We start from the raw sequence: 26022 nt of genomic DNA on the forward strand, positions 1-26022 counted from the left end.
TGTAATTAAGTACAATTATATTAGCATCACAAAAAGAAATAAAATTAACAATACAAAAGAAAAAAAAAAGAAATTAAGATTATTTTAAGGAAAGAACAAAGAAAAAAAAAGAAAAAATATATATAATTACAATAAATTAAAAAAAAGAAAACTCAGTTCGCAATAATTAGGTACCATTTTGTGCTTTCACTTTTCTTTTAAAAATTGTCAGTAGGTATGTTGTTGGGCAAAAAATAGCACACATATCTGAAATTAGGACAAGAAAAAATTTTGCAGCCCTGGACAAATTGAGAAAAACCGTCTTAAATTTCTGTTCATTTAAAAAAAAGAAACAAATTTATCAAAAAATATGAGCACTGCTTGAGATAATATCCTGAAGAAAAACATTCTTTTACGAAGGGCCTGCGCTCTCTACAATTGAAATCTGTTTGAAACAACATTATTAGAAAATGTATTCTAATTGATAATCTAATAAACATGAATTATTGGACATTTTTCAGGCCTCATCAAGCCTCTTCAAAGGCTCTACTTACAGCATTTTCTTAAAGTGGATGCAGGGCAGAATAGTACTTAGTCTTGGCAAGGCAACTAGGTAGTTGCCCTAAAAGTTTGCCCTAAAAAGGTCTTTAATTTAGGTAAATTAAAGACCTTTTTAGGGCAAACTTTTAGTGAATGGCTGAAAAGTGTTGACTCTGGAAAAAGAGCATCATGTCTTAATCGGGGTACTATCGAAATTGGCTGGAATACTTGTCCTCTCTAAGTGTCAAGAAACAAGATCACCAATTGCAATTAGCTAATAGGGAAATGGGATCTTTAAATAAAAGAACAAACGTTAAGCTTCATTGAAAAAAAAAAAAAACATACATTCTTGAATTCTAAATAATGAACACGTAGTTCATTAATTAATTTTGAGGCTATTACCAATAATTGTTAAATACATTCTAAAAGAAGGGTCCATAATGATATATACTGACCAAACCCGGGGTCATTGACCAATAAATTATCAGGTGCATTTATATTCTACAAAACGTGTAGAATATTGGACACAATTTATTTTTAAATAAAGGTAAACTCATCTTAATGTTATACAAAATTGGAAACAAAAGGATTTATTCCTCCCTCACTCTTGATTTTCATTTACTATTAAATTATTTGCAAAAAAAAATAATAATAATAATAAATTAGGATAGAACCAATTATCGAAGTTGATTTCCTTGGTTTATCGATTTCTGAATTTTCATTCTTCTAAAAGGTTACAATTGATTAGGTTAAACTGGTTTCCAATTTCTGTTACATATACAAAGTTTTGCAAAGGTCATAATTCAACAAAAAACTCTGTTAAACCAAATTCTGAAATTGAGAATTATTTATAAGTGTATTAAATACATTTGAGTTTCAATCAATACGTCCCGGGCTGCAACTTGAACATGGAAGGATGATGATAAGCTCTGTAGGAAATTATCATACTTTTTTCTTTTCTTTTTTTTTTAACAATTTGTTTTTCTTTTCATTTGGTAATTATATTTACACACTACAAGGACATACAATATATCACATTAACATAAAAAAAAAAATATATATTAACGTTCAAGTGTGTTTTTCCTTGAATAATGTGCGTATATCCAAACACAATACACATTACGCGCGCGTCAATTTCACAACATTTTTTTTTTGAGTATTTAAAAAAGTTAGTGTCACACAACATGTAAGCTTTTTATTATTATTTCTTTTTAAATAACAATACTTTGTACTCTCTCTAGTTCCTCCTGACATTTCTTTTTTTCATTTTTAAAGTCTCTTACTTTCCTGACAAGTACTTTTTTTTTTAAAAAAAAGTCGAACTATTCAAACATTCTGTAACAAGATTGTTTCCTTTATTTGTTCTTTTTTTCAACAAGTAAAGGAACACATGTTCTATCGTATTTGATAAGAAAAAAAACAAAAAGAAATGCGCCTCCAATTCAATTTAATCTTCTTTTTTTTTTTTGAGATTAGTTTAAAAAGAAATTCAAAACTTGAAGCGGATTATTTAAAAAATAGATCCTTCAAGTAAAATTCACAAATTTATTAAGCAGCACAGCAAAAAAGAAAAAAGCAACATGACAAGTTCTGAATTTCCATTTTCCTTTACTCCTACTTTCGTGCAATAAACCAACACACAACCCCTTTTTAATTATCCGGCAAAAATTATTTTTTTTAAAAAAATATTAAAATTAGCCCTATTAAATTAGGTACAAAATATCTTCTTCTTTTTTTTATTCTTAAGTTTAATTCTAAAATGTAAGTAAATACTAAACCAAAAAAGTAGAATATTAAAATAATTCGGAACAATTTTATCCAGTTAGTCAAAATGAACCAGTTCATTATTTCTTTTAATTTTTTTCAAATTATTTAGATATATACATAATAACAATTTTTTGATGCACAATGACAAAATAAGTCATCATCAATATGTTACTAAGATGAGTCAACAGCCTATAGGATTTAATTGAATAATGTAAGTATAAATAAAAAATAAAAAAGTGAAATAGTAAAGGTAAAATGCAGTCCCAGATACTGCAGTATTATATGTGCTGTTTCCAAGTATTCAAATCAAATGAGGGCAAGATGTAAAAGGGCTAATCTTTTTGACACATCTTAGTAAAAAAAATAATAAATAAATCAATTATTTGGAAACCATAAATGAAAAAAAGTTAACTAAGAAATCCCAACTCTTTTCAAGGAGAGAGGAAGTCCAAAAATAATTATTAATTAGAAAAATAAATATAATTTCAATTTATTTATTTTCCAAAAAAAAAAGTCTTCAAGTCAGTCTTCAGTCAAATAAATGATTCTCTTTTTTCATTTAATCATTACAAATAATTACAAAAGTCAGAAATTTTCTTAGAGCCAAAATAAGCAGTGAAAATTGAACTTTCTTCAGCTTCAGAATACATAATAATAAAAAAAATCGTTTTAAATTAACAGAAAATTAAATTTAATTAATACGTTCACTTCTAGAATAAAATGTTCTTCTTATTACGAACTTGGCTCAAATTAAAGAATTAATAACTAATATAGATCTGAGGATTTCTACCTCCCTTTTTACCAATATTTCAATTTAATGCTCGCTTTATTTAATTTTATTTTTCTCAAGTCTACAAATTTACATTTTATTTTACTTTTTTGTCTATATATACAAATTGGATTAATTAAATTTAAAAATTACATTAAAAAAAAAAAAAAAAACTCACTAAAAATGAGATCTTCGATTGCTAGATGGAACAATTCTTAGATGGTTCATTATGAAAAAACTGGCAGAGAACCGAACAGATAAAAAAAAAGAAGATTAATAACTTAAAAATACCTTATTATTCAAACATTTTTTTTTGAAAATGCAAGAAATTAAAACGAAAACAAAAAACTAGCCGAATACTGTGGGAATTGTGGAGGTGGGCACTTTTTCAAAAACTGCTAGTCGCACGTTTAGACTTGGTGGAATATTCAAAACCGCTTCTTTTTTTTATTTATTTAATAATTTGTTTTGAAATAATTAATGATCATTAATAAATCAAATAAAATTTCAATGGAGAAAGAGAAAATTAATAAAAATAAAAAATAAATGAAGAAAAATACAAAAAATTAAATATAAGTGTCCTATTCCTGGATTAATTGACTAGATTAAAATCTTGAATACACATAAACGATGTTTTTTTACAATGGCACACTTGTCATTTAATGGGGAGGGGAGCAGTGGTGCGTGGAAGATTCTTTACTGTCGATTGGCAGTTTTGAATGTAAACACCAAGCAAAAAAATAAACAAAAATTAATAATTTCTCAAAAAAAATTAACATTAAAAATAAAACTAAATTCTGAAAATAAATTTATACAGAAGAAATTAATAGTTTTAAAATCCTTCTTTGTATAGAAGTTGAATATATCGGTATCCCTTCCATTAAACGTTTAAAAAAACAAAAAGTAAAAACTTTTACAAAAAAAAAAAACTAAAAAAATAAAGAAAAAACTAATGAAATTAATGCACTGCACAAAAAGTGTTGATTTTTGTTACTTTTTTTTTTTTTTTAATAAAAATAATGAAGTTCAAATGGGTTGTGTGTGAGGCGGAACACTCTTATTTCTTCCATCTTTATGTTTTCTTAAAATATCTAGAAAAATTAACAATATAAAACTTTATTAATTGGATATTTGTGCGAAAAAAAAAATTTAGAGTAGTAATATTCAAGACTTGAATTAAGAATTACATACACACTTCTACCTATCCGTCAAGGATGTTTAACAAAATTCCTCAATCAATTAGAAATACAAAACAGAAGGCATTTCAGAAAATTATTAAAGACTTTTTATGGAATAATACATTTTATAAAAATAGAGGACTTCTTGAACAGTAGATGGAATGTTACTCACTTCAAAGTTGAGTGAATTGACATTGTTTGACGGATCAGTCCAAAGTTTATTATGATTATTATGGCGAGCCTATTGTATGTGAAACATACGAGTATGTACAGGCAAAATATAATATATTCTATTCTACTCGTATTCTATTTTATCTCATTGGTAGTGAAACATAGAACAGTTTCTTCAATTCGTGAAGACCCTAAGTTCATTCAAGTTGGATTTCTCACAGCGGAAGTAATTAGTGAAAGGGCAAATCTGTTAAGCGTTTCTCAGCTTTTTAAAATTTTAAAGCATGATTTAACTTTTTTATTTTCCTTTCCTGTAAAACGGATCATTTATTTTGCTAGTCGGTTCAACGCAAAGAGGAGTAGAGATGTAGCCATAAACCCCTCATCCATATCGTATATCCAAAATAAAGAAAAAGAGATTAGCCTTTTTTAAACCTAGATCGTTATGGACTGTGTTATCCGTAACAATAAAATTTTCAGGAAGCTGACGTCACGTCACACCGAAAAAGGCTCCTAACGCGATTGACATCAAATGTTAAATAAAGAAAAAAATTGTACATAAAAAAAAAAATTAAATTATTCAAAATAAAAAAATGGTTACATTTTTTGCGATAAATTGTATACTTAAGTTAAATCGGTGCTTAAAATATTATAATAAATCCGAATTCAAAAACAGTCAGCTTACTTGAGTTGAAATATATATAGTTTAGGCTGAATTAATAAAAACGTTCTTGTTTCTGTAGCTTACCAGATTTTTCTGCTCTCAGCAATGATATAGTCACTAGATATTTCCGCATTAAACGGAAGCAGATGTAATATTAGCTTATCTTCTATAATCAAATCATCAAATTGACCTATAAGTTTGCTAAAGCTTTTTTTTAAAAAAAATAGATATTACTTACAACATAACGGCTATGCCTCGGTGGTGAGATGGCCCTGTTTAGGTGTGTAGACAGAAGCATTTGGATCTAGCGTGGACGGGACACCATCTGACGATGTCGCAACAATACTGGCTACCCTGAGTTTAGTCGCTGCGCTTAAACTGCTTCCACCATTGCCAACTAATACGCCACCAGGTACACCTGTAGTCAAGGTTCCGAACTCTGATGGCATTACGGCTAACACTTGAGCCATCTTACCTTTCAGTTCTTCAATTTCTCTCTCCTGTGCCCTTATCATGGCTAAGAAATAAAATTTAATAAGTTATGTGTGAGCCTACTATAATAACTTAAAAAAAAAAAAAAAACAGAAATAATCTTTATACGAACAGTCTCTGATCTCAAGATGCCTCTTGGCTTCGCCAAGTGCAGAAAAAAGATCAAGTTTGATCCTTGTCTCAGCACTGAGAGAGTTCTCAAGATGAGAGTTTTTGTCCTGAAGGACGGACACTGCTTTCATAAGCATCTCTGCTCCAGTCTGACTCTCTTTGTACTGTATCAGGCCCTAAAAAATAAAATAATATGTTTCTATAATCAATACACACAAAAATTAAAATTGACAGCTTTGACAGAATACAAGAATTTCGACGAAATAATAACCTGCAATTCCCTATCAGTTGAGGCGCAGATTTCCTCTTTAAGTTTTAAATCCCTTCTAAGGGCTTTAATTTCCGCATCCATTTCTCTTCTGCGTGCTCGGCACGATTCGGATGAGCAATCACCTCTTGTAACCTGTTGTTGCTGTTGCTGTTGTTGATGATGATGTGCAGCTGCCGCGGCCGCAACTTGTGCTGCTTGTACGGCAGCTTGTTGTGCAGCAGCTGCTTCCTGAGTGGCTCGTTTGGCCTTATTTCTTTCCTGCGACAACTGAGCCTCTGCAGCACTGCGCAGTCGACGCTCTTCGGCTAGGCGCTTTTCAAGCGACGAAACATTTACACGATCACTAGCACGGGCTGACGAGAGGCTTTGCACTCTTTATTTTACACAACAAACAGTAATATACATTATTAATTACCTAATTTCGTGAGCCTAAATAGCTGGGGATATTAATTGCAAGTAGAGGAATTACTTACTTTGCGTGCAGTTCTTCGTTGTGATGATGAAGGGAGGACAGTTCACCTCTCGCCTGTTTTTCATTGTTATAGGCTGAGTTAAGTTGAGATCTTAAATCTGATTCGCTTTGTCTGCTTGATTGCAGTTCACCTTTCAGTCTCTTAACCTCTGACTCAAGCCTGTGCAATCAACATTTTTTCAAGAAATTTATGTAAATGGTACATTTAACATCTTTTGGTTAACTCAAATTATTATACTACCAGATTTATTAAATAATTTAATAATAACTGCAGAGGAAAAGAAATTAGTTCAGTAATAGAGGTTGGATAAATAAGATGGGCCCTAGATTTTCTCTTCTTAGGAGACATTATAGTTCATTATAGTATAGTGTGGAGTAGGACAGAATTATGGTGAGAGATCTAGGGCTCAGAGAGTCAATGTCTACTGATGTTGAAGTGCTTTAAATACAGATACAAACAGACAAAACAATTGTAATTACATTGAACTTCTTATTTAATCCTACCTAGCAATATTCCAGATTTAAAGACCACCTGGGTGTTTGGACCTAGGTATATTTCTGGAGCGGAGCAGAAACAGGATACTGTGCAATTAGGAAATTACACTTTCGAGTGGGTGGATAATTTTATTTATCTAGGCTGGCTAATAGGACATACTTCGGCTTGCAAGATCACTATAAAAGTTCCAGGTCTCCAGGTCGACTAAGATAAGACTTTACAATACCCATATCCGACCCGTCTTAGCATACGCCTCAGAGTGCTGGGTCACCACCAGAAATGATGAGCTTTTTCTCTTTCGGTTCAAAAGAAAAAATTCTTCGAAGGTTCTGTGGAGCCATTTTGGATGGCGAAACATGGAGACGGAGAAGTAAAGCGAAATTAAGGAGTTTTTCACAGGCACGTCGACATGGTGAGTTGAATAAAGTTTGGACGCCTTCGTTGGGAAGAACATGTAGGCAGAATGAATCCTGAGGAAATACCACAATAAGGTAATTACAGAAAATATGTATATGGGACGCATAGAGTGGAGAGACCGAGATCACGATGGAGTGATGGTGTTTCTAAGGATGCGAGAACTCTCCTAGGTGTCCGAAACTGGATGGTGGCGGCATTGAACCGGGACATCTGGCGTACTTTGGTAGAGGAGGCCAAGATTCGCGCAAGTGAGTTGTAGCGCCAATTAGGAGGTGGGTGTTTAGACCAATGTTGGAATAAAAATTATAGAAAATCATTATTTGAGAATATCTCTTAAGAAAATCCTGAACACAAAGTACTAACCAATTCAGATGTTTCTGCAAGACTAAATGAGTGATTTATGAGTGACTAAAGTACGTTTGCTTCCACTTTTAAGGACTTCACTCATGGGAAAAAGAGAAATGACTTTGATGATGAATAAAATTTTTAAAGGTATTCCTCATTTCTGTTCCAATATTCTATTAGTTTCATCTCGCTTAATTAAAAACCATTTATACATTTAAAATTGCATTAATGCACGTGCCTGTGGTTGATATGGGCTAAATGTCTACTCGTAAAATAATAACAACATCAAAAAGACCCTATCACCGCTTTTGTTTGAAACCAAAGCTGAGCAGTACGACGATCTGGCACAACTATTTAAAAGAGCAATGTAGTTTCAGAATATGTACAATACTTTTTCCCAGCAGAGACTTAAATTACACATAGGTCTTAAGAGCGTTTTCTAAAAAAGCTCATAATCAATTAAAACTACTATTCTGTATAGCATGGAATATCTACAGGAGCAATCTATTCTCTAAATATAATTATAAAAGAGAGTAGTAATCAGAGATGTTTATTCATTTATCAACTAAATGATGTGTTTGGAACTCTACAAAACTTCTTCAGGCAAACAACAATTTTTATTTTAATTATTTCATTTTTCTAAACTTAAGTCAGTAAAGGTCAGCTAAGTAAAATCTGAAAGGTAATTATGGATTATAACACACTGGCTTATCACAGCAAATCCTAAGCAGGGATTGTACTTGTGAGTTCGAACCTCAAGGCCTTTAGAGTCAGAACATTATATATAGAAATATATAATGCTGTAAATTGGCTTAATTCCTAATTTAAGCGAGCCAAACTGACTGGTTCAAATGTACCTTTTTCAAGTTATTTAATGTCAGTTTTTGAATTTTAAATTTTGGTTTCGATTATTAGCTTATCAAGTATCTATCAGAAGAAGGGAACACATTGGCCGTTGGTATAAAACTTTTTTGATTCAATAGAAAACTGAAATAAAGGTGTACTATACATTCGAAAATTAGAAGTCACACTTATTAAACTTGAATTTATGATATTCTTTGAATATAAAAAATATTAAACTACCTGAGGCAGTAATCATCTTTATGTGCATTTGGAATTGCAGACGTGTTGGCTGCGTGATGATCTGGAGTAGTAGAAGGAAACTCCTTGTTAGCTCCAGATTTACCTCTTTTAGAGGAACCTTGCTGTTGTCCACCTCCGGCAGACAATCCTTGCTGTTGAATAGTAGAACCTCCGCCCTTATTCCTATTCCGACCACCTCCACCGCCTCCATGAGGGCTACTTTTATCAACATTTGAACCATCAAAATTCACGCTGCTATCATCTTTTTCTGATGCTGAACTTGCTTCTTTTGATCTGAAGCAGAGCATTTTTAAGCCTGGCCCACCACCATTTTGTTGATGTGGCTTGTTTTTTACTACATTATGATTTGAACTTGTAGGACTTCTAAATAAAAAAAAAAAATCATCAGCTTGTTTGAAATGAAGTATGACGTCACAAATTGAATTTGAACCCCTTTTCTAAATAATTTGACAAAAATAATACTTTTAAAATCAATCAATTTAAATTTCCTTTTTCTTTACTTTTTTTTTTTTAAGTAGCCCAACAAACGTTTTGTGGCCATCGCAACGAAGCTCTACCCCGGAGAAACTAAGAATTGGAAAATAAGGGAATGACAAGAACTTCTCTCATAAAAGCTTCAGTAAAAAAAATTAAGGCAAGGAGATTCGAACCATCTTAACACTCAGGTTGAAATTTGGAGTTCTGGAGGGTCAACTGTGGGTCATTTGCACAAAATAGTACAGATGATTCGGTATGTGGTACAGAATTTGGGGAATCGTGAATCGCACATAGCTCAGAATCCTAGTTTGGACAATAGCTTTAGACTGTTCAGATGAGCTACACTTTCTAGTCAATAGAGAATTCAAAGGTGAAAAATAACTACAATATTTATTTCTAAATCAAGAAAAAGTTGCAAAATAAAACAGAATTTAATTTGATTCAAGGTTTTCAAATTCCATCTGGTACATAGTTTAATTAAAAAATATTAATATTCTTAAAAAATGAATGAAAGTAAACTCACTTAAAACTCTTTTCTGTATATTCATAGTCTTGATGTGCCAATCCATTGGCATAAGGTTCTATATACTTATCACCTTTGTCCAAAGATTTTCTATGAGAATTCTTACCACTGTTATTACTACTAAAATTGGCGCTATGTAAAACGCCATTACTTTCACTTCCACCTAAAATATGAACATGAAATTTGGTTAGTTTCAATAATTTAAAGAGAAAGAGTCAGATTTAAGTTTAGAATAGTGGACATCAAATTTATCACAGATTTGAACAATTCGAATAACTTAATTTAGCTTAGTTCTAGGGCTTAAATTCAATTCAATAAAGAATCAAACTTTCTGTATTAAAAGAAAAGTAAGAGTCTAACAAGAACGGTTTCCATTTATTGTATGTTTAATTTTCACATTATAGGATTTTAATTAATTTTTGGGTATAAAACAATTAAAATTACAACTTATTTTATTTATTACTGACCTTTTGTTTTTTCTGGTGGAGAAGATTGTTGACTGGAAGATTGTAAGGCTTCTATTGGAAGAGCCTGCGAGAGAAGGTTCATATAAAAACCATTCTCTTTTCTAATATCTCTTTGCCTTCGCTAAAATATTTTGAAAAACAAAAATTAAAAAGTTCAGACCCAATAAAATATACATTTTTATCATTGTTATATAAATATAAAATCACCTGTCTAATTCTGTAACTGACATAGCTTTTGAAGCCAAATCCTAACGTTACTACAGGATACCCAATACTGAAATAAAATAAAATAATAAAACTGATTAAAATATTAGCAAAAAGTTTTGATATTAAGTCACATGCTAAAAAGAAGTGGGCTGTAAGATATAAACTTAAATAGGAAATGAAGTATAGACTCACCAATGTGCAGCGAATGGCCTGCATAAATCTAGATGGAAAGGCATTTGCCTTAGATCTTTTAGTCGGACTGCAGCCTCCATATATGCAAATATTAACCATAACAATACAGTAGGGAAACATATCCCTTTTTCTGAAACATTAGTTTAGTTCATAGATGAGCATTTGGTGTAATGTACTTGTTATGTTAACTTCACTTTCCATCGCAAAGTGAAGAGTAAGTTAATAGTCCAAAAATATATATATATATAAACTAGGTGGTGAAAGTTGTGATTGTGACGTTGACTAGGTTGCCAGGGGGTCCGCTGAACCCAAAAATTTGCACACATCTAAGCCTTATAAGCCTTGTTGTACAAATGTTGTGGATGACAGAAGTGGGTAATTTTATGACGATGGAATATCTCTTGACGTCAAGATCCCAGAGAAAGGCTAACCTTAGCTTGAACACAAAATTATTAATAATCTTACACTTAACGAATAATTTGAATTGTAGACCAGATCATTTAAGGTTTCCCAAATATGAAAATAAAATAGAATTATAAACAGTTGTCTATAACTCATTCTTACTCAAAAAACATGAGTTTTACTAAATTTAGAAGAATTTTAAGATCTGGTTGATTTGAAAATCTGAAAGAATTCTGGAGAAAAGAGAAATGAACGAACTTTTTTCTTTGTTTTTTCAAGACATTCTTATTATCCGAATTCGGTCAATGACTAAACGTTGAAGGAAATAATGAAAGAATTAGTTTTCCAGCACTCGGACAGCCCAAGGAAGCAGTTTCACTGTTTTAATGAATAGATATCCATATTTGAGGGGTCTACTTCAACAAGTAAAAAATAATATGGGATACCCAAAAGAAATAAGTAACAGATCATTTTAGTGTAAAAGCAATTTATAAGTTGTGAAATCATTAACTTTAAATCAAACGATCAAAAATCCCATTAGTTGCTTTAAATAGGATGCGTAAGGTAAAAAAGATAAACCTTAATCAAAATATGTCGATAAAAATAAGTTTGATGATCGGTAAAATAATTAATTAAACCTTCCTGCTATAGGCTCACTGCAGGTTTCAGTTTCTTGGACATTTAAAGAAATCAATACAGTATTTTATGTGATTATACGTTTTTTTACAAATTATTTGTGGTTTAGTAGTGGTTAGTAACAAAGTAACTAAAATTGGTTGAAATAAAAAAACAATTAATAATTTTTACTTAGAAAGTGCTTCTAAGGATATCGTAGAAATATTATTTTAAAAAAAGTTTCTAAATTAAATAAATATGAACATTAAAACAACAATGCCTTTCATATATGCAACTTTTTATAAACAATAATTAATTAAATAGGTAAGCTTCAATAAGTAATTTGAATTATATGCCCTCTTATTAAACACATGATTTCTGAAGCAGGTGTAAAACATACTTATGTGGCAATGACACTTGAAAACCATGTTTTTTGACACTTTCTAAAACAGAATTAATAAAATAGATACCTTGGGGTCAGTGTCTAAAATATATCATTACTTATGTCAGGGTCAATGTTTCACCAGTAAACAATAGTTACTTCGGTAGTACTCATTTGAAGGAAATGGTTGGGGGATTTTTGAAGTATGAATTTATTTTAAACAATTATTTCTAACAGAGTGCTGACTAAAAGGGCAGTAAGAAATAAATAAGATTAATTGGGAGACAACTTTTAGTAATTAGTCGAATGTTAAGTTCAGTCGAAGAAATTTCAACAGTTAACGTGCTCGGAAATTTTATCTGCCATGTTTAACAATTATTACGGATTCCCTTGAAGTGTTTTCCTTGATTCATAATCGAAGTTTCGACTGTAAACTTTCACTAATGTAGAAACAATTTCTAAGTTAAATTAGGCTTGAACCATTCAATGTAACAAATTAGAATAACTATTTGATTATACAACTTCCTTTCAGCTTATTTTGTCGCGCAAATGAATATTTATATTTACAAACATATAAGTAAGAAATTTATTTACCTGTGTGCCAAACATATTGCACCCACACATACGTACTGGCTGCAAAGAACAGCCATTGTACTGGTATGAAGAAATAACATATCATGTCTGAAGTAAGAGCTATTGACACAAAAAACACAGAAAACGCCTGAAAAAGAAAAACAAATTACTGCAACTGAGTCTAAAAGAAGAATAAGAGGTATGATAAATGATATCACAATCACTTCAGTAATGATTTAGAAATAGCAAACGATGCAAAGAAATCGCGAGGTTTATCGTCGAAGACAGTACAAGTGGTGATATAGAAAAGTGCTTGAATTATACATTATTGGAATATACATAAAATTATAATAAAACAAGCATGAGTATACTTACCAAACCTTGGTATTTGTAGGAGTCGTACACACTACGAAGTAAAAGCCAAAATGGCCAAAGAAATTCAAAGCGAAACTCAAGAAGAAAATCTGCGAGTAGAACAAGAACCCATAGTATGAAAAACTTCACATAAACAATTGTGCTGAAAGAAAAAGAAGAAATCAGCTCTCCATCAAATTTTCTCTAATGTTAATACATTACATATTTAACTTTTGAATCATACAATAATTTCAGCAAAATTTTATTTTATATCTAACACCCTCTTCTTTAGAGAAAATAAAACCGAATTATTTCATTACGAGTTAAAAAAGTGTTTCAAGACTAGGTGATAATTCAACACCCATATTGCTATCAGGTTAATAACCAGATTTGTTCTAAATGGAGGAACTGTTTAACATGATTTCAATTAATGATCGAGGATGCAAAGTAGACTTTCTTTACTCTTTATTTCCATATTTTATTTAATGTAATGATATAATCCAATTTGTTTGCTAGAATAATTTCATACAGATGTAAAAACACATATGGCGACTCTTACCTCCCATATATACCATCTGTTATTTTGTTTCGTTTTATTGGCCTTCGTAGTTTAGGGCACTCGCCATTTCTTCTCTTCATATTCTCAATGTCTTCAGTTTTAAGATAAAGATAAACAACGGAGTATAGAAAGGCTAACACTTCTATTTACGTTAAAATACCTCGTCCAACTATCAACTACTTTTGTTGTCATTTATGAATATCACTGCCCGCAAAATTGAGATATCGATATCTGTCCTTTTTCGATACCCAATATATTCAAAGTTCTTTGAAACACATTCAGCTATTTAATTACGAAAAAAAGTTAAAAAGTAAGATTTATTTTTTCTAAAAGCGTGTTTCACCAATTTTATGTATAAAATATTCGAAACATAAAAATTGCAATTATGATTTATGTTTGCGAAACACATCTGATAATTTTACTAAAAAGTAATAGGTGATAATTTTTATTCAATCCTAATTTGGATTACTCTACATTTTAATTATAATCATTAAAAAAATATTTAAACGGTTACTTTATATTTGGAGGTGAGTTGTAGTAGGGTTAGGTCAAAACATCTTGCCGCCATATTACCCGGGTTAGTGAGAGACGCATTGTTTTGTTTGATATTGCCGCTACGATCACATTAAAGTGGATTTTCAAGGATTATTTCAAATCCTTACTAGTATCATCCAGCTACTTAAGTTTTAGTAATTATTAGTTATAATGGGTGACAAGGATACAGGTAAAGTACGATTTTTTGTAATATTCCCTTCACAAGTTTTACGTTTTCTTATGTCGTATATTTTATGTTTATACCGTATATTGTTGGTTGTCACTTCAACTCAATATTGTGAACCCTGTCCTGCCTATATGTGGAAGTTTGTATTGCTTTCACAGAGACGACACGTTCGATTGCAGAAACTTTTGATGATGCCGTTGAAGAGAGGGTTATAAATGAGGAATATAAAATATGGAAGAAGAATACACCATTTTTGTACGATCTTGTCATGACACATGCTCTAGAATGGCCTTCATTAACTGCACAATGGTTACCAGATGTTACACGACCAGAAGGCAAGGATTATTCCATTCATAGGCTCATATTGGGAACCCACACTTCTGATGAGCAGAATCACCTGCTCATTGCGAGTGTGCAGCTCCCAAATGAAGATGCACAATTCGACGCATCCCACTATGATAATGAAAAAGGAGGTAATGAATTATTGCTCAAATAATTAGTTTTTTTTAGCTCTTATTGATATTAGTGGCGTGTTATTGTCTTAGCTGCAAACTATATTGTTTGTAGCACAAAGTCAAACTTACATTTTTTATTAAGCACGTTATTCGAAAAATAAAAATGCTGGAAGCACATCCTATTACCTGAAGTAATGGAATCACTTAAATATCCATTACTCATTCAGGAAGCCAAGAAGTTTGCAAATCACAATTAGTTCGTTATTAATTTCATTTCAAGTAGAATTCCTCACATTTACAGCCATTTTACTGCGTTTGAGACTAACCAATACACTTAATTCAAATGTAGTCTTCCTTAAATCATTTCACGTAATATTGTGAATAATTGGGCATTTAATTTTTTACAATCTAAAAGATGTTTAAAAATTAGTAGAATTTTCTTTCTTCTACCAATGAATCTCCAGTGTTCATTTAAAGGTTTTCGTTAAATTAATTTAAAGCTAAGTGTTACATCTGGAGAATATGATGTCCTATCCGAATTAAATTAATATTTGCTAGATTTTTCTTATTTACAATTATTTTTCTTCTGCAAAAGAAGGCGATAACATGTACACATTGAACTTAGACCAGGTGAAACTTTATTAATCCTTAGCTGCTTATTTATTTTTTTTAATGATAAATAGTTCCATTTTTCTCCAAACATCTACCACTTCTTTACTCTGTTTCGACTGCTTTTCTTGGAGATATTGTAACATTTGGCCGAGGACATCATTTAGCATTAGGAGAAGTGTTCTTATCGGCTAAGCAGCTCGTGTGCGAAAATTTTCAGGAACCTTTTGTGCTTGCCTAACCCAGTCACAACTTAATCGTAGTTTCTCTTTTTCTACGTACATATTATTGAAAGCCGCAGTTTCTGTGCGCAGAAAGCACGATGCACCAAAAAAGTGCAGCATTTTCACTAATCTGCGATTAGATTTAGCAAATCATTTTTCAAACTATTTCTTATATTGCCAGTTTCTAGGTGACTGTGCTTTAGTCAATTTAAAAAACAAAAATCTGGCATGTACTTTCTCTGATTTCATATTTGAGTGGAATCGTTGACTCCCTGGAAACTTTGCTTATATTGAATGTAAAGGAAATTTTTAAACAAAACCTATAAAAACATTGGTTTTTGAGAAAATAGCGAAAAAAATGAAAAATTTATTCAGATGCAAATAAAAGAGAAGCACTCACCACACGACGCTCTTAACGCAATTGTTAGTTGAAAGTGTCTTCAAAGTCCGGTTTTCTGAACATATTTATTTCTTCTAACCATTATTCATTTTGTACTACATCGAATTGACACTAGATCAACATTCTTAAGCTGAAGGGTCGCTTGCAAATTTTCAGAAATGTTGGCGGGCCGTATCTTTAAAAGAAAAAAAAAAACTCCAACCCTTTTTTCGTAAAAAAAATATTAATTATGTTTACAAAAAGCGTTTATAAGGAAGCTAGAAGTTAGTTTGCTTTGAGTGATTTTCAAGACAAATTATTTATTTACTTTTTTCACCACTAAAATATTTGGATTCAAGTGCCCAACGCTTTCCATCAATTAAAAGAATCTGATACTTCCTTCAGGATAAGTTTTGATTTTTGTTGTTTCATCACTCAATGCAATACCAGTCTCTTGCAATCCGTGATATCCGATACTTTCTTAAGGTATTCAGAGCCTAACTGAAACAATTCGCCCCGGGCAAACTTCTCCAGCAATCTAAGTATGGGCAAAAACACATTGATAGGTTATAAATTTCGAGTTTCATTGAAAATATATTATTAATTATAATAAAATACAAAAGATTAAATTCAAGGATTCGAGCTTTTAAGTAGTAGGCCTGCATCCAAAGCACCGCACTTTAAAGATGCTTATTGAGGGCGATTGCTCTTTAGTAGGAGTTTGTTTTTTTTTTTTTTATCTATAGTTCTTGCAGTTTCCTCTCTGATCTCTGATTTATTTCATCCGAAGGTGCATCAGTTATCGACCAAAAGTATTGATACTTCTACAGGTATAGCGAATTGTTTAAATAAGAGAAGTCTAAACTGAATAAGCAAAAAATTGATGTACATTGCACATTTTTCATCAAGCTATTTTCAACTGGTGTAAAAATGTTCAGCATTATTTTTCAAGAAAATATAATGTGGAATGTGCCAATTTTTATAGAGTACAGTATTAACATTAATGATTACGAAATTTATTTCTTTTAAAATACTGTATTAAATGAACGATTGATACAAGCAAAAAGTAAATGAAAGTTTGAGGTTCCTATGATTTTTTATTTTATTTTATTTAGCTTTAGAGTCATTCCATGTCAAATCAACACGGGGTCTGAACTTCACCATCTCGGATTTTCTTGAAATTTGGCACATGTCTACTATTGGTATAGACTTGGAAAAATATGAAATTTTACTGTGATATGTCAACTGGTTTACGAGTTACAGGGCTGTAAAGTTGCCAAAAATGGGCTGATAAACAGGGAACCCCGTGTTTTTGAATTACTGTGGAAGCTTTCCTAATTGAGCCACAGACTTGGGATTGGTGTCATTTTATAGCATATATAATGCCCTTTCCTGTGATATGCGACACCATATGGGTTAGGATAAATAAAGTTTGTTAAATTTAAATTAAAAATTTAAATTTTAAATTTTTTAAAAAGTACATACTTCAAAATTTTAAAATTAATTCCATGAATAGCTAGTAGTGTTATGAATCACTGGACAAAATATTAATTTGGGACGACAATGGCTTCATTGTTAAAAATATTTAAGACTAAAGCTCCAATCCGATTAATTCAACTCTGAATTCATGTTAATACAATAATGCTAATAATAATTCCACTAATAAGTCCAAAGTAAAACATACTGTTAAGTAATAGGATCTCTTTATTATTTTAAGCTTGAAAAGGCTTCATTTGTTTGACATGCATCACTTTCTAGTAGGACATATGTAAGTTCTTCCAGTCAGAGTCACAGGATCAATTTTAGTCAGTACACATGTGCCAAATTTTAAGAAAATCCGAGATGGTGAGGTCAAAAATGGTCTTTTTTTGTGTTGATTTGACATGGAATGACCCTTTAGTATTATTCATACAGACTATTTTATTTTTTTGGTTACTCAGACTCCTCAAAACTTGTATATCAAACATTTCACATCGCACTTCCTTCTCTTACTAGGAGATAGAAAATGTAAAAATAGTAATACTGTCAAAAAAAACAACTTACCCTTAGAATCAGAAAATTCAATGCCCAATAAATGTACTAAATATACTAATAAATACTAAATAATAAATATACTAATATAATTTACTAAATCATACCTGAAAGTGCTAATATGGATTTAAGCTTTGTTAATTTAAGACATAATTAAGTTTTGGGCCGCAATGTTTTATTAGCTAGTGATTGTTAAGTGTAAATTGTAAAAATTGCTATATTAGCCTTTTCTATTTGTTTTAAATTTTCCTTTGGAATCTTCTGAACAGAATTCGGCGGTTTTGGATCGGTAAGTGGTAAAATTGAAATTGAAATTAAAATCAACCATGAAGGTGAAGTAAATAGAGCAAGATATATGCCTCAAAATCCTTGTGTAATAGCCACAAAGACACCATCTTCTGATGTTCTTGTATTTGATTATACAAAACATCCTTCTAAACCAGATCCTAGTGGTGAATGTCATCCTGATCTCAGGTAATCTTAATTTTTATTTTTTATAATTGCATTATATATTTTTTTTAATTTTGTTTTAACCATTATCTTTTTTTTTTTTTAGATTAAGAGGACATCAAAAAGAAGGATACGGCTTGTCATGGAACCCAAATCTAAATGGTTACCTTTTAAGTGCTTCAGATGATCATACAATATGTTTATGGGACATAAATGCTACACCAAAAGAAAATAGGATAATTGACGCAAAAACTATATTTACCGGCCATACTGCAGTTGTTGAGGTTATAGTCTTAAAACGAACTTACAAATTATCATTTTAAAAAATGTTTCCTTGTTAATTAAGTTCATACTACATACATTCATTAATTTTCCGAACTACTAATTTGATTTTAAATTTAACTTACTATCTTTTATATAAGCTGATTTATTTTTATTTTGATTCCCTGTGGCCTCTGATGGTCCCTCTCAATGTTTGGATACCTTTGCTAGGCTAAAAAATTATATAATTTTTATTCATCGTTTAATATATATTTCTTAACATCTGTGCACTTTTACATCTGTTTTTATTTAAACTTTAAAACTTTAAATCACAAAGTCAGTCGAATGTAATAATAAAAACAGATTATTCTTCAAATAATTAAGGATTGATTTTTAAACTTAATTGTGATTTTTTTTTATGTTTAGTGTTATCATATAATTATTTCATTTATTATTTTTTTACTTAAAATACATTTTGGTAAATATTTAAAAAAAATTTTAGTTTAAAATAAAATAAAAAGTAAAAAAAAAAATTATTCAAGATAAAATAACAGTGATAATAATGTAGTAGGAACAATAGCGAACCTGTCAAATGTAAATTTATTCGTTCCCTAAATAGTTGAGTCTCCAGATGAAAAATTCTAGTTTAAACATTCAAACGACTTGCTGCTATTGCTATATTCACGTCTACTTGACAGTTTTTTTTTATTATCAAAATGTGGGCTGTCTAAGGCTGGAAACATAGTGGAGCGGCGAGCAAAGCGGCGATGATAGCGAAAAGCAAAGCGGCGAAATCAAACACAAGTAAACAAATGGGACCGCGCATAGTGGCGAGCAAAGCGAAGATAGAGCAACGCTATCTATAAAGAGTGGAGCAAAGCGTTATGACATGTTTGATTTCTTCGCGCTCAATTTGTAAAGGTTATTTTTCAAAGGTTATGGATATTGATACATTTATTGGTTTAGTTTGTTTAAAGAAACCTCTGTGGGACCGTAATATTTGCGAAGCTACAACAGTTTTTAACAATTAATAATTAATCGTTAAAATTAATTAACAATTAGTAGTTAATGGAGAATTCAGGTAATTTTTGCTACATTTAATTTGGTTCTCAATCCCTTAATGCTAACTTTCATCTAAATACTAGGCAAAATTAAATTAAATTTTCACGTCCTACTACTTCTGATCAGTTCTCCAATCCTTCTTCTGTAGCGTCGTACTACTCCAGTTTTTCAGATGGACAACATTAATTTACGACTGATTTAATAATTATTAGTAATAATAAAGTGATTTAATAAAATTATTGTTTTTATTTATTCTTTTCTAACCTTAAAGTAACTGCTAGGATTAATGGGGTTACACTGGGCTAGTATATAATCAAATGTTGATAAGACATTCGAAAATACGCATGAAACTTGCCAGGATGCTCCCGAAGTTGATGGTACAAGTGATGAAATTCACCAAGTTCATTTCTAGACTTATTTATGTCATGTACACTGCAGCTCCTACTACTAAGCTGCTGCAAATACCAAAGTTTCAACGAAGAATTTTCATATAAAAATAGTTCCTCCATCTTGTTTTGTCAAAAGGAGAACGCGACTAAACTCGTCACTATGTGCATGCGACTCTGCTCGCTGCTCGTCGCTCTCTTTGATTTGAAGCAGCTATCATCGCCGCCTTGCTCGCCGCTCCACTATGTTTCTAGCCTAAGCTAGTTAGGTCATCCATCAAGTAAAAAATCTTTGATAACTACTAGTTATTTGCCACATCTTGTTTAATGTAAATTAATTTTTGAAGCCCTTTTCGAATAAATTTTCTCAAAATTCAGTAAATCCATACGGTAAACTCGCACTACCTGTTAATTGATTTCTTTCAAATTCAAAATTCTATCAGTTTTAACTCCCTTTAAAATTATGAATACGACGGACAAAATCGAAAATATTTTCTTTATTGCTTGGTTCTTTAGGTCCATAAAAATAAATTCTTTCAATTATTGTTTTAAAAAAAAGTAATTTAAGAAAATATTAAATTTACAGGACGTTGCGTGGCATCTTCTTCATGAATCTCTGTTCGGATCTGTTGCTGATGATCAGAAGTTAATGATATGGGATACTAGATCAAATAATACAAGTAAACCGTCGCATACAGTTGATGCTCACACAGCTGAAGTTAACTGTTTATCATTTAATCCATATTCAGAATTTATACTTGCTACAGGCAGTGCAGATAAGGTAGTAGAGCAAATATTTTTTTTTTATTAATTGGTATTTTTATTATTTAATAATTTAGGTGCCTCAGTAGCCGAGCGGGTTAGAAGCGAGACCTGTAAAGCTGATATGTATTTGTGGTGCTGGGTTCGATTCCCCGGTCTACGCCTTGGGTTTTATTTAATTGTTAAATATGAGAAATTTATAGTAAAGTACGTTTGCTAGTCGCCTCCGTCCACGACACCTAATTTGGTAGTTGGACGTAAAGCCCTTCTGGGTATTTATTAATTTGATCAGTACTGCGCTTTTACATTTCAATATTTTGCAGGTCTGTGATCGTTTAAAAAAGACAATCACAAGGCCTATTTTAGATTCATACACCTATTTTAGCTTATCATAGCGATTCTATCTTTGAATTTACTGCTTTAGTTTCATACCTCATAACAACTTCATTGTTGTTCACCTATATACAGGGCCGAATTTTCCTATAGGCTATCTAGGCTATCAGCCTAGGGCCTCAAGATCAAGAGGGGTCTACATTCAAATTGTTAGCAAAATTAAAATTACACTATTCTAAAAACAGTGAACATTAAAACACTGAACCGAAAATAAGGAGAAATTCTACGCATAATGTCTAATAAACAAACATAAAAATGTAATTTACAAACTTAAAAATGGGAGGTGAAAGGGCCTCATAAGTGGAATAGCCTAGGGCCTCATTTCATCTAAATCCGGCCCTGCCTATATATTTCAAAATCTCCAACACCCGGAATACATTTATATGGTTCTTTTTCCCATATTCTGGAAGCTTGTTTCGAGAAATTGCAATTTAACGTAAAATCAACTTCAGTGAATTATTGTCCTATGAACGATTTGTTCTGATTGCTTTAGGCTGATAAAAGCGAAAGTACTGCAAAAAAGAACAAATGGCATGAGATTGCAATCCTCACAGTTCACACTAAACTTAAACTTAATTTAGTAAGTGCGTCTCGCTAGAGTACTTGACTCTCAAAACTCATTTTACAAATAATAAACGGAATAATAATGATAAGTGGGAAGGGATTAGCTATGAGGTTAGCATACTGGACTCCCACGCGGAGGTCCCGGGTTCGAATCCAGCAGCTGACCCTTAGATTTTTTCTTCCTAGGAGCTTCTTACAGCTCACTGTCCGGTGATGGACAGTGTTGTCTGTAACGAGAGAACACTGTCCGGAGGCCGGCAGTGCACTGGAAAAAGCTCCGGGCGCTAATAACCTCAGCTGTTGATGCGCAAAAAAAAAAAAAAAAAAAAAAAAAAATAAGTATTTATTTGCTCTCATAAAAAATACTTTTATCGTTAATACAGACTAATTGAGATAATTTATGGATCTATTTAAATTAGTCTTTCTAGGTATAAAGCCTTTTTAAAAATATTTTTCATTACATTTTGAATCACCCAGGGTTCATCTTTAATATAATTTAGAGGTAATAAATTATATATGAATATTTTTCATTTATCAAATCGTTCAAAGAGATAATCAAAATTTCAAACAATCAAAACTAACCCACGGACCTGACAGGGAAAGTATGAACCTGACCACTTCAAGTGCTGTGTATATGTAGAAGGGCTGGATTCGGCTCATCGGAGAAGAAAATTCGTGTCTTCGTATTTTATTTAGGAGCTCCTCGTCAGGCTTTTAGGTCTATTTGCAGAGAAGACTGGAAGAGGTGCTCCAATTAGCGAGAGCGGCTTTCTGAAAAAAAAAAAAAAAAAAGAAGAATTTAACTAGTAAAATCATACATTGCCTTTCTCTTGTTTTCAGACTGTTGCATTGTGGGATTTAAGAAATCTAAAATTAAAATTACATTCATTTGAATCGCATAAGGATGAAATTTTCCAGGTTAGCTTGTTTGATTATTCTTTCATTTTCAAGTAAAAGTTACTGTAAAACCATTTTACTATTAATACAGTAATTGTAGTTTAATGATTTGATTTTTCTTTATAGGTTCAATGGTCACCTCATAACGAAACTATTTTAGCATCTAGTGGTACAGACAGAAGATTACATGTATGGGATTTAAGTAAAATTGGTGAAGAGCAATCAGCAGAAGATGCTGAAGATGGTCCACCAGAGTTATTAGTTCGTGTTTAAATTTAGAGTTAATTTGGTTTTAAAAATCTTTTGACTTCCCACAATTAAAGTTTTTAATTTTAACGTTTCAGTTTATCCACGGTGGACATACTGCTAAAATTTCTGATTTCTCTTGGAATCCAAATGAACCATGGGTCATATGTTCAGTTTCTGAAGATAATATTATGCAGGTAAGGCCAAATTGTAAAGTTTTGTAACCTTGGGATGTGTGGGGAAATTATTTCTGTTGTAACTCTTTCAGAAATGATTTTTTACAGGAATGCATCATTTACAGTTTTTGATTAAATCCAATACGTAATATTTTAGTCGATGTAATGAAGCGAATCTACGGTTCTTTACAGTAGTGTTTGCAATGTTTTTTTTTTTTTACTCTCGGCACTCCGCATTTTATATTTCATTCCTTTCAACACGCCAAAAAGTTTTCAGGTTATTACTAAACATGATGGTTTCATCAGATGAACGGAACACTTATCAGCTGGAAAGCTAATGTAACCTTCCTTTCAGTGCCCTCTAAGTGGTTCTTAATAAGACTTACCCAAATGATAAAAAACTAAAAGCATACTAATTCAAATTTAATCCCATAAAGCCCTAGAAAAGGCGAGAACCCAACAGTAGAGTGGCAACATAACAAGAATAAACCCTTAACGGTTACAAAGTCGGTGTTACTTAAAAACTAGCTAAGTTGTACTAACTGGTTAATAATAATATTAAGGACTGGAAAAATGGTGATCGTAATTTTAGAATTCTTAAAAAATCTTAAGAGGTTTAACATATAGATTTGGAGTTTTATTGTTTAAAAAATAGTGTTCATATTTTGTAACTAATCAACTTTTATCTGTAACATTTGCTGTATGTAGATCCTGTTTCTGTTGGTGTATAGGATGTGCTATACTTTTGATTTACTATAATATGAAATTCAGTTACTATCCAAAAATCCTGTATAATAAAATTAATTAAATATAATGCAGAAAAAAAAAAAAATTGGTACAGCGGAAATAAATTGAAAGCTTCTTGCTTCTTGCGGTAAATTGAACCCACACTTCCGAATGGGATAACCTTTCTCAAAGAGTTCTAGAATTGTAGGGTTGGAAATCGCGTATATAATTGAGACTTTATTATGGAATTCGGAAGAACTAATAATTATGAGGGACGAATGGAATTTTTCATTACCATATCTGCATTTTCTTTTATGAAAATATTCAATTAAATGAAAGTGATCCGATGATTCTTTTTTGAAAATATTTTTTTGTAATAGTCAATAAGATTTATTTTGTTGATATCAAAAGTATTAATTTGTACACTTGTTAACTAGGTTTGGCAGATGGCTGAAAATATTTATAACGATGAAGAGCCAGACGCTTCCACATCCGAACTTGAAGGAGGTGTAGGACCTTCTTAAATTGATTATTGTTGTTTTATAAGCTCATTTGGTTTTTTTTATTACCTTTTTTTTTTAAAAAAAAAAAATCCACCTATTTAAATTACCTGTCCGTGGTAATAATGACTTTTGTAAAATTTAAATTAGTAATATTTGTATTATATAGTATTGTAAAAATGAAAAGGTAAAAGTTACTTATAGTACTGGGCTAAAGACGAAAAATCCACTAAATTGTTAATAATTTTATAAATATTTAAGAAACAGATTATTTCTGTTTGCCCAAAACAGTAAAAAAGTGGTTTGCATTAAAAACAGTTGAAAGTTATTTTAAAATTAAGAAACAAAAAAATGAAAATAAAAATAGAAAATCAACTTTGGACATTTTGTGATCTTTGCTTGTAACCTAATTCTTTTATAATTCAAGGTACCTTTATTTTAGGTATACCTTTGTAAGTGTTTTTGGTATTTAATGAAAAAAAAAAAAAAAAATCCTTTACATTATTTTTATAAATTTTTAAATGTATTACAATTTATAAAACGCTTATCAGTTGATGTTTTGTTAAATTTCAAACCTTTTAATTGATAATTGCTAATTAAAATTATCTAGCCGCAGTTCTTTCTTTTTATGCTGGATAATAACTTATCGCTTATCCTTATTCTTGAAATTTGAATTTTCTATTCCATTTCTACGCCATTTTTAAAGAGAAGGGAGTCTGCATTAATTTTTTGAGGGTAAGGGGTCATTGTGGTATAAAAGAGAATGAAATTGTTGATACACTTGCAAAGGAAGCCACCAATAGTGGGGAAATGGCTAATTATAAATTACCACACACCGATATCAAGGGTATAATTGCAAAAGCAGCACTACAAAAATGGCAGACAGATTACAATAATGGTGATAAAGGTAGATTCTATAAAACTATGGCAGATCAGTTACCTAGACAACCATGGTTTAAGGGAACTGTCACTAATAAATGGGTTGTTACGACAATAAGCAGGCTGAGAGCGAACCACGCGGTGTGCGGATCGTATCTACACAGGATCAACAAAAGGTCTTCTCCTCTTTGCGTAGACTGCAATGAGGAGGAGGATTTCAAACATGTAATAATGATATGTCCACGTTATGTGGTAGAAAGGAAACGAATGTTTGACGATATATACAGGTATTTAGATGCACCATTTCGCTACGAAGACATTATATTCTCCACCAACATTTATGTGCTTAAGTCGATAGCAGAGCTAGCAATGAAATATGAATGTATTTAAAAGCTATAGCCAAATTAGAATGAATGGAAGAAAATGCTTAGAGAAGGTTTACGTGATTTTAATTTTGGTTAAGCTATAAGGATGGCAGGAGCACAGAGTGCTGCTCCATCCATTAGCAGTAGTTTATGTAAATAGCAGTATATAGTAGAATGATGAATGTGTGAAGCGAATGTATTTGTAGGTAAGAATGGAGAGTGAGTGATATTCTAGTGATAAGCACCTAGACGATGCTGGCTGTATGGCGGAAGCCAATGCCAAAAAAAAAATTCTATCTTTGGAGTTTTTTTTAACATCGCAGTCTTTGTGAGAAAAACGAAACTTTTAAAAGTAATATAGCTATTTGGTTACATACTTTTTTTTAAATCTATTTTTTATATAGGTAGC

At 31.3% G+C, this 26022-nt stretch overlaps 2 protein-coding genes across 6 annotated transcripts; one reads left to right on the forward strand and one right to left on the reverse strand.

Annotated features, from left to right (window-relative positions):
* LOC141458569 (macoilin) lies at positions 1 to 18939 on the reverse strand. 4 transcript variants are annotated; one of them, XM_074136752.1, is made up of 15 exons: positions 18804 to 18939; positions 16244 to 16453; positions 15937 to 16111; positions 12990 to 13131; positions 12636 to 12762; positions 10643 to 10772; positions 10451 to 10517; positions 10244 to 10364; positions 9777 to 9939; positions 8756 to 9139; positions 6416 to 6574; positions 5943 to 6315; positions 5673 to 5847; positions 5307 to 5585; positions 1 to 4146 (listed from the first exon to the last, which is right to left on the reverse strand). In XM_074136752.1, the coding sequence occupies exons 5-14, from the start codon at positions 12718 to 12720 to the stop codon at positions 5317 to 5319; spliced, it is 1926 nt and encodes a 641-aa protein (XP_073992853.1). In that variant the 5' UTR covers positions 12721 to 12762; positions 12990 to 13131; positions 15937 to 16111; positions 16244 to 16453; positions 18804 to 18939; the 3' UTR covers positions 1 to 4146; positions 5307 to 5316. The 4 variants fall into 4 exon arrangements, with proteins under 4 accessions (XP_073992853.1, XP_073992854.1, XP_073992852.1 ...); XM_074136753.1 differs by lacking the exon at positions 16244 to 16453; XM_074136751.1 differs by lacking the exons at positions 15937 to 16111; positions 16244 to 16453; positions 18804 to 18939 and adding an exon at positions 13528 to 13813.
* Positions 14067 to 24922, forward strand: Caf1-55 (chromatin assembly factor 1 p55 subunit). Of its 2 annotated transcripts, none has more exons than XM_074136755.1 (9): positions 14067 to 14251; positions 14407 to 14721; positions 18216 to 18420; positions 18503 to 18680; positions 20692 to 20886; positions 22665 to 22742; positions 22848 to 22982; positions 23066 to 23164; positions 24307 to 24922. In XM_074136755.1, exons 1-9 carry the CDS (start codon positions 14233 to 14235, stop codon positions 24391 to 24393), a joined length of 1311 nt encoding a protein of 436 aa, XP_073992856.1. In that variant the 5' UTR covers positions 14067 to 14232; the 3' UTR covers positions 24394 to 24922. The 2 variants fall into 2 exon arrangements, with proteins under 2 accessions (XP_073992856.1, XP_073992857.1); XM_074136756.1 differs by having other exon boundaries at positions 14428 to 14721.
* The last annotated feature ends 1100 nt before the right edge of the window (positions 24923 to 26022 follow it).

The sequence above is a fragment of the Rhodnius prolixus genome, unplaced genomic scaffold (assembly GCF_049639745.1).
Source record: "Rhodnius prolixus isolate KJV_2025 unplaced genomic scaffold, Rpr scaffold_5, whole genome shotgun sequence".
NCBI classification, from domain to species: domain Eukaryota; kingdom Metazoa; phylum Arthropoda; class Insecta; order Hemiptera; family Reduviidae; genus Rhodnius; species Rhodnius prolixus.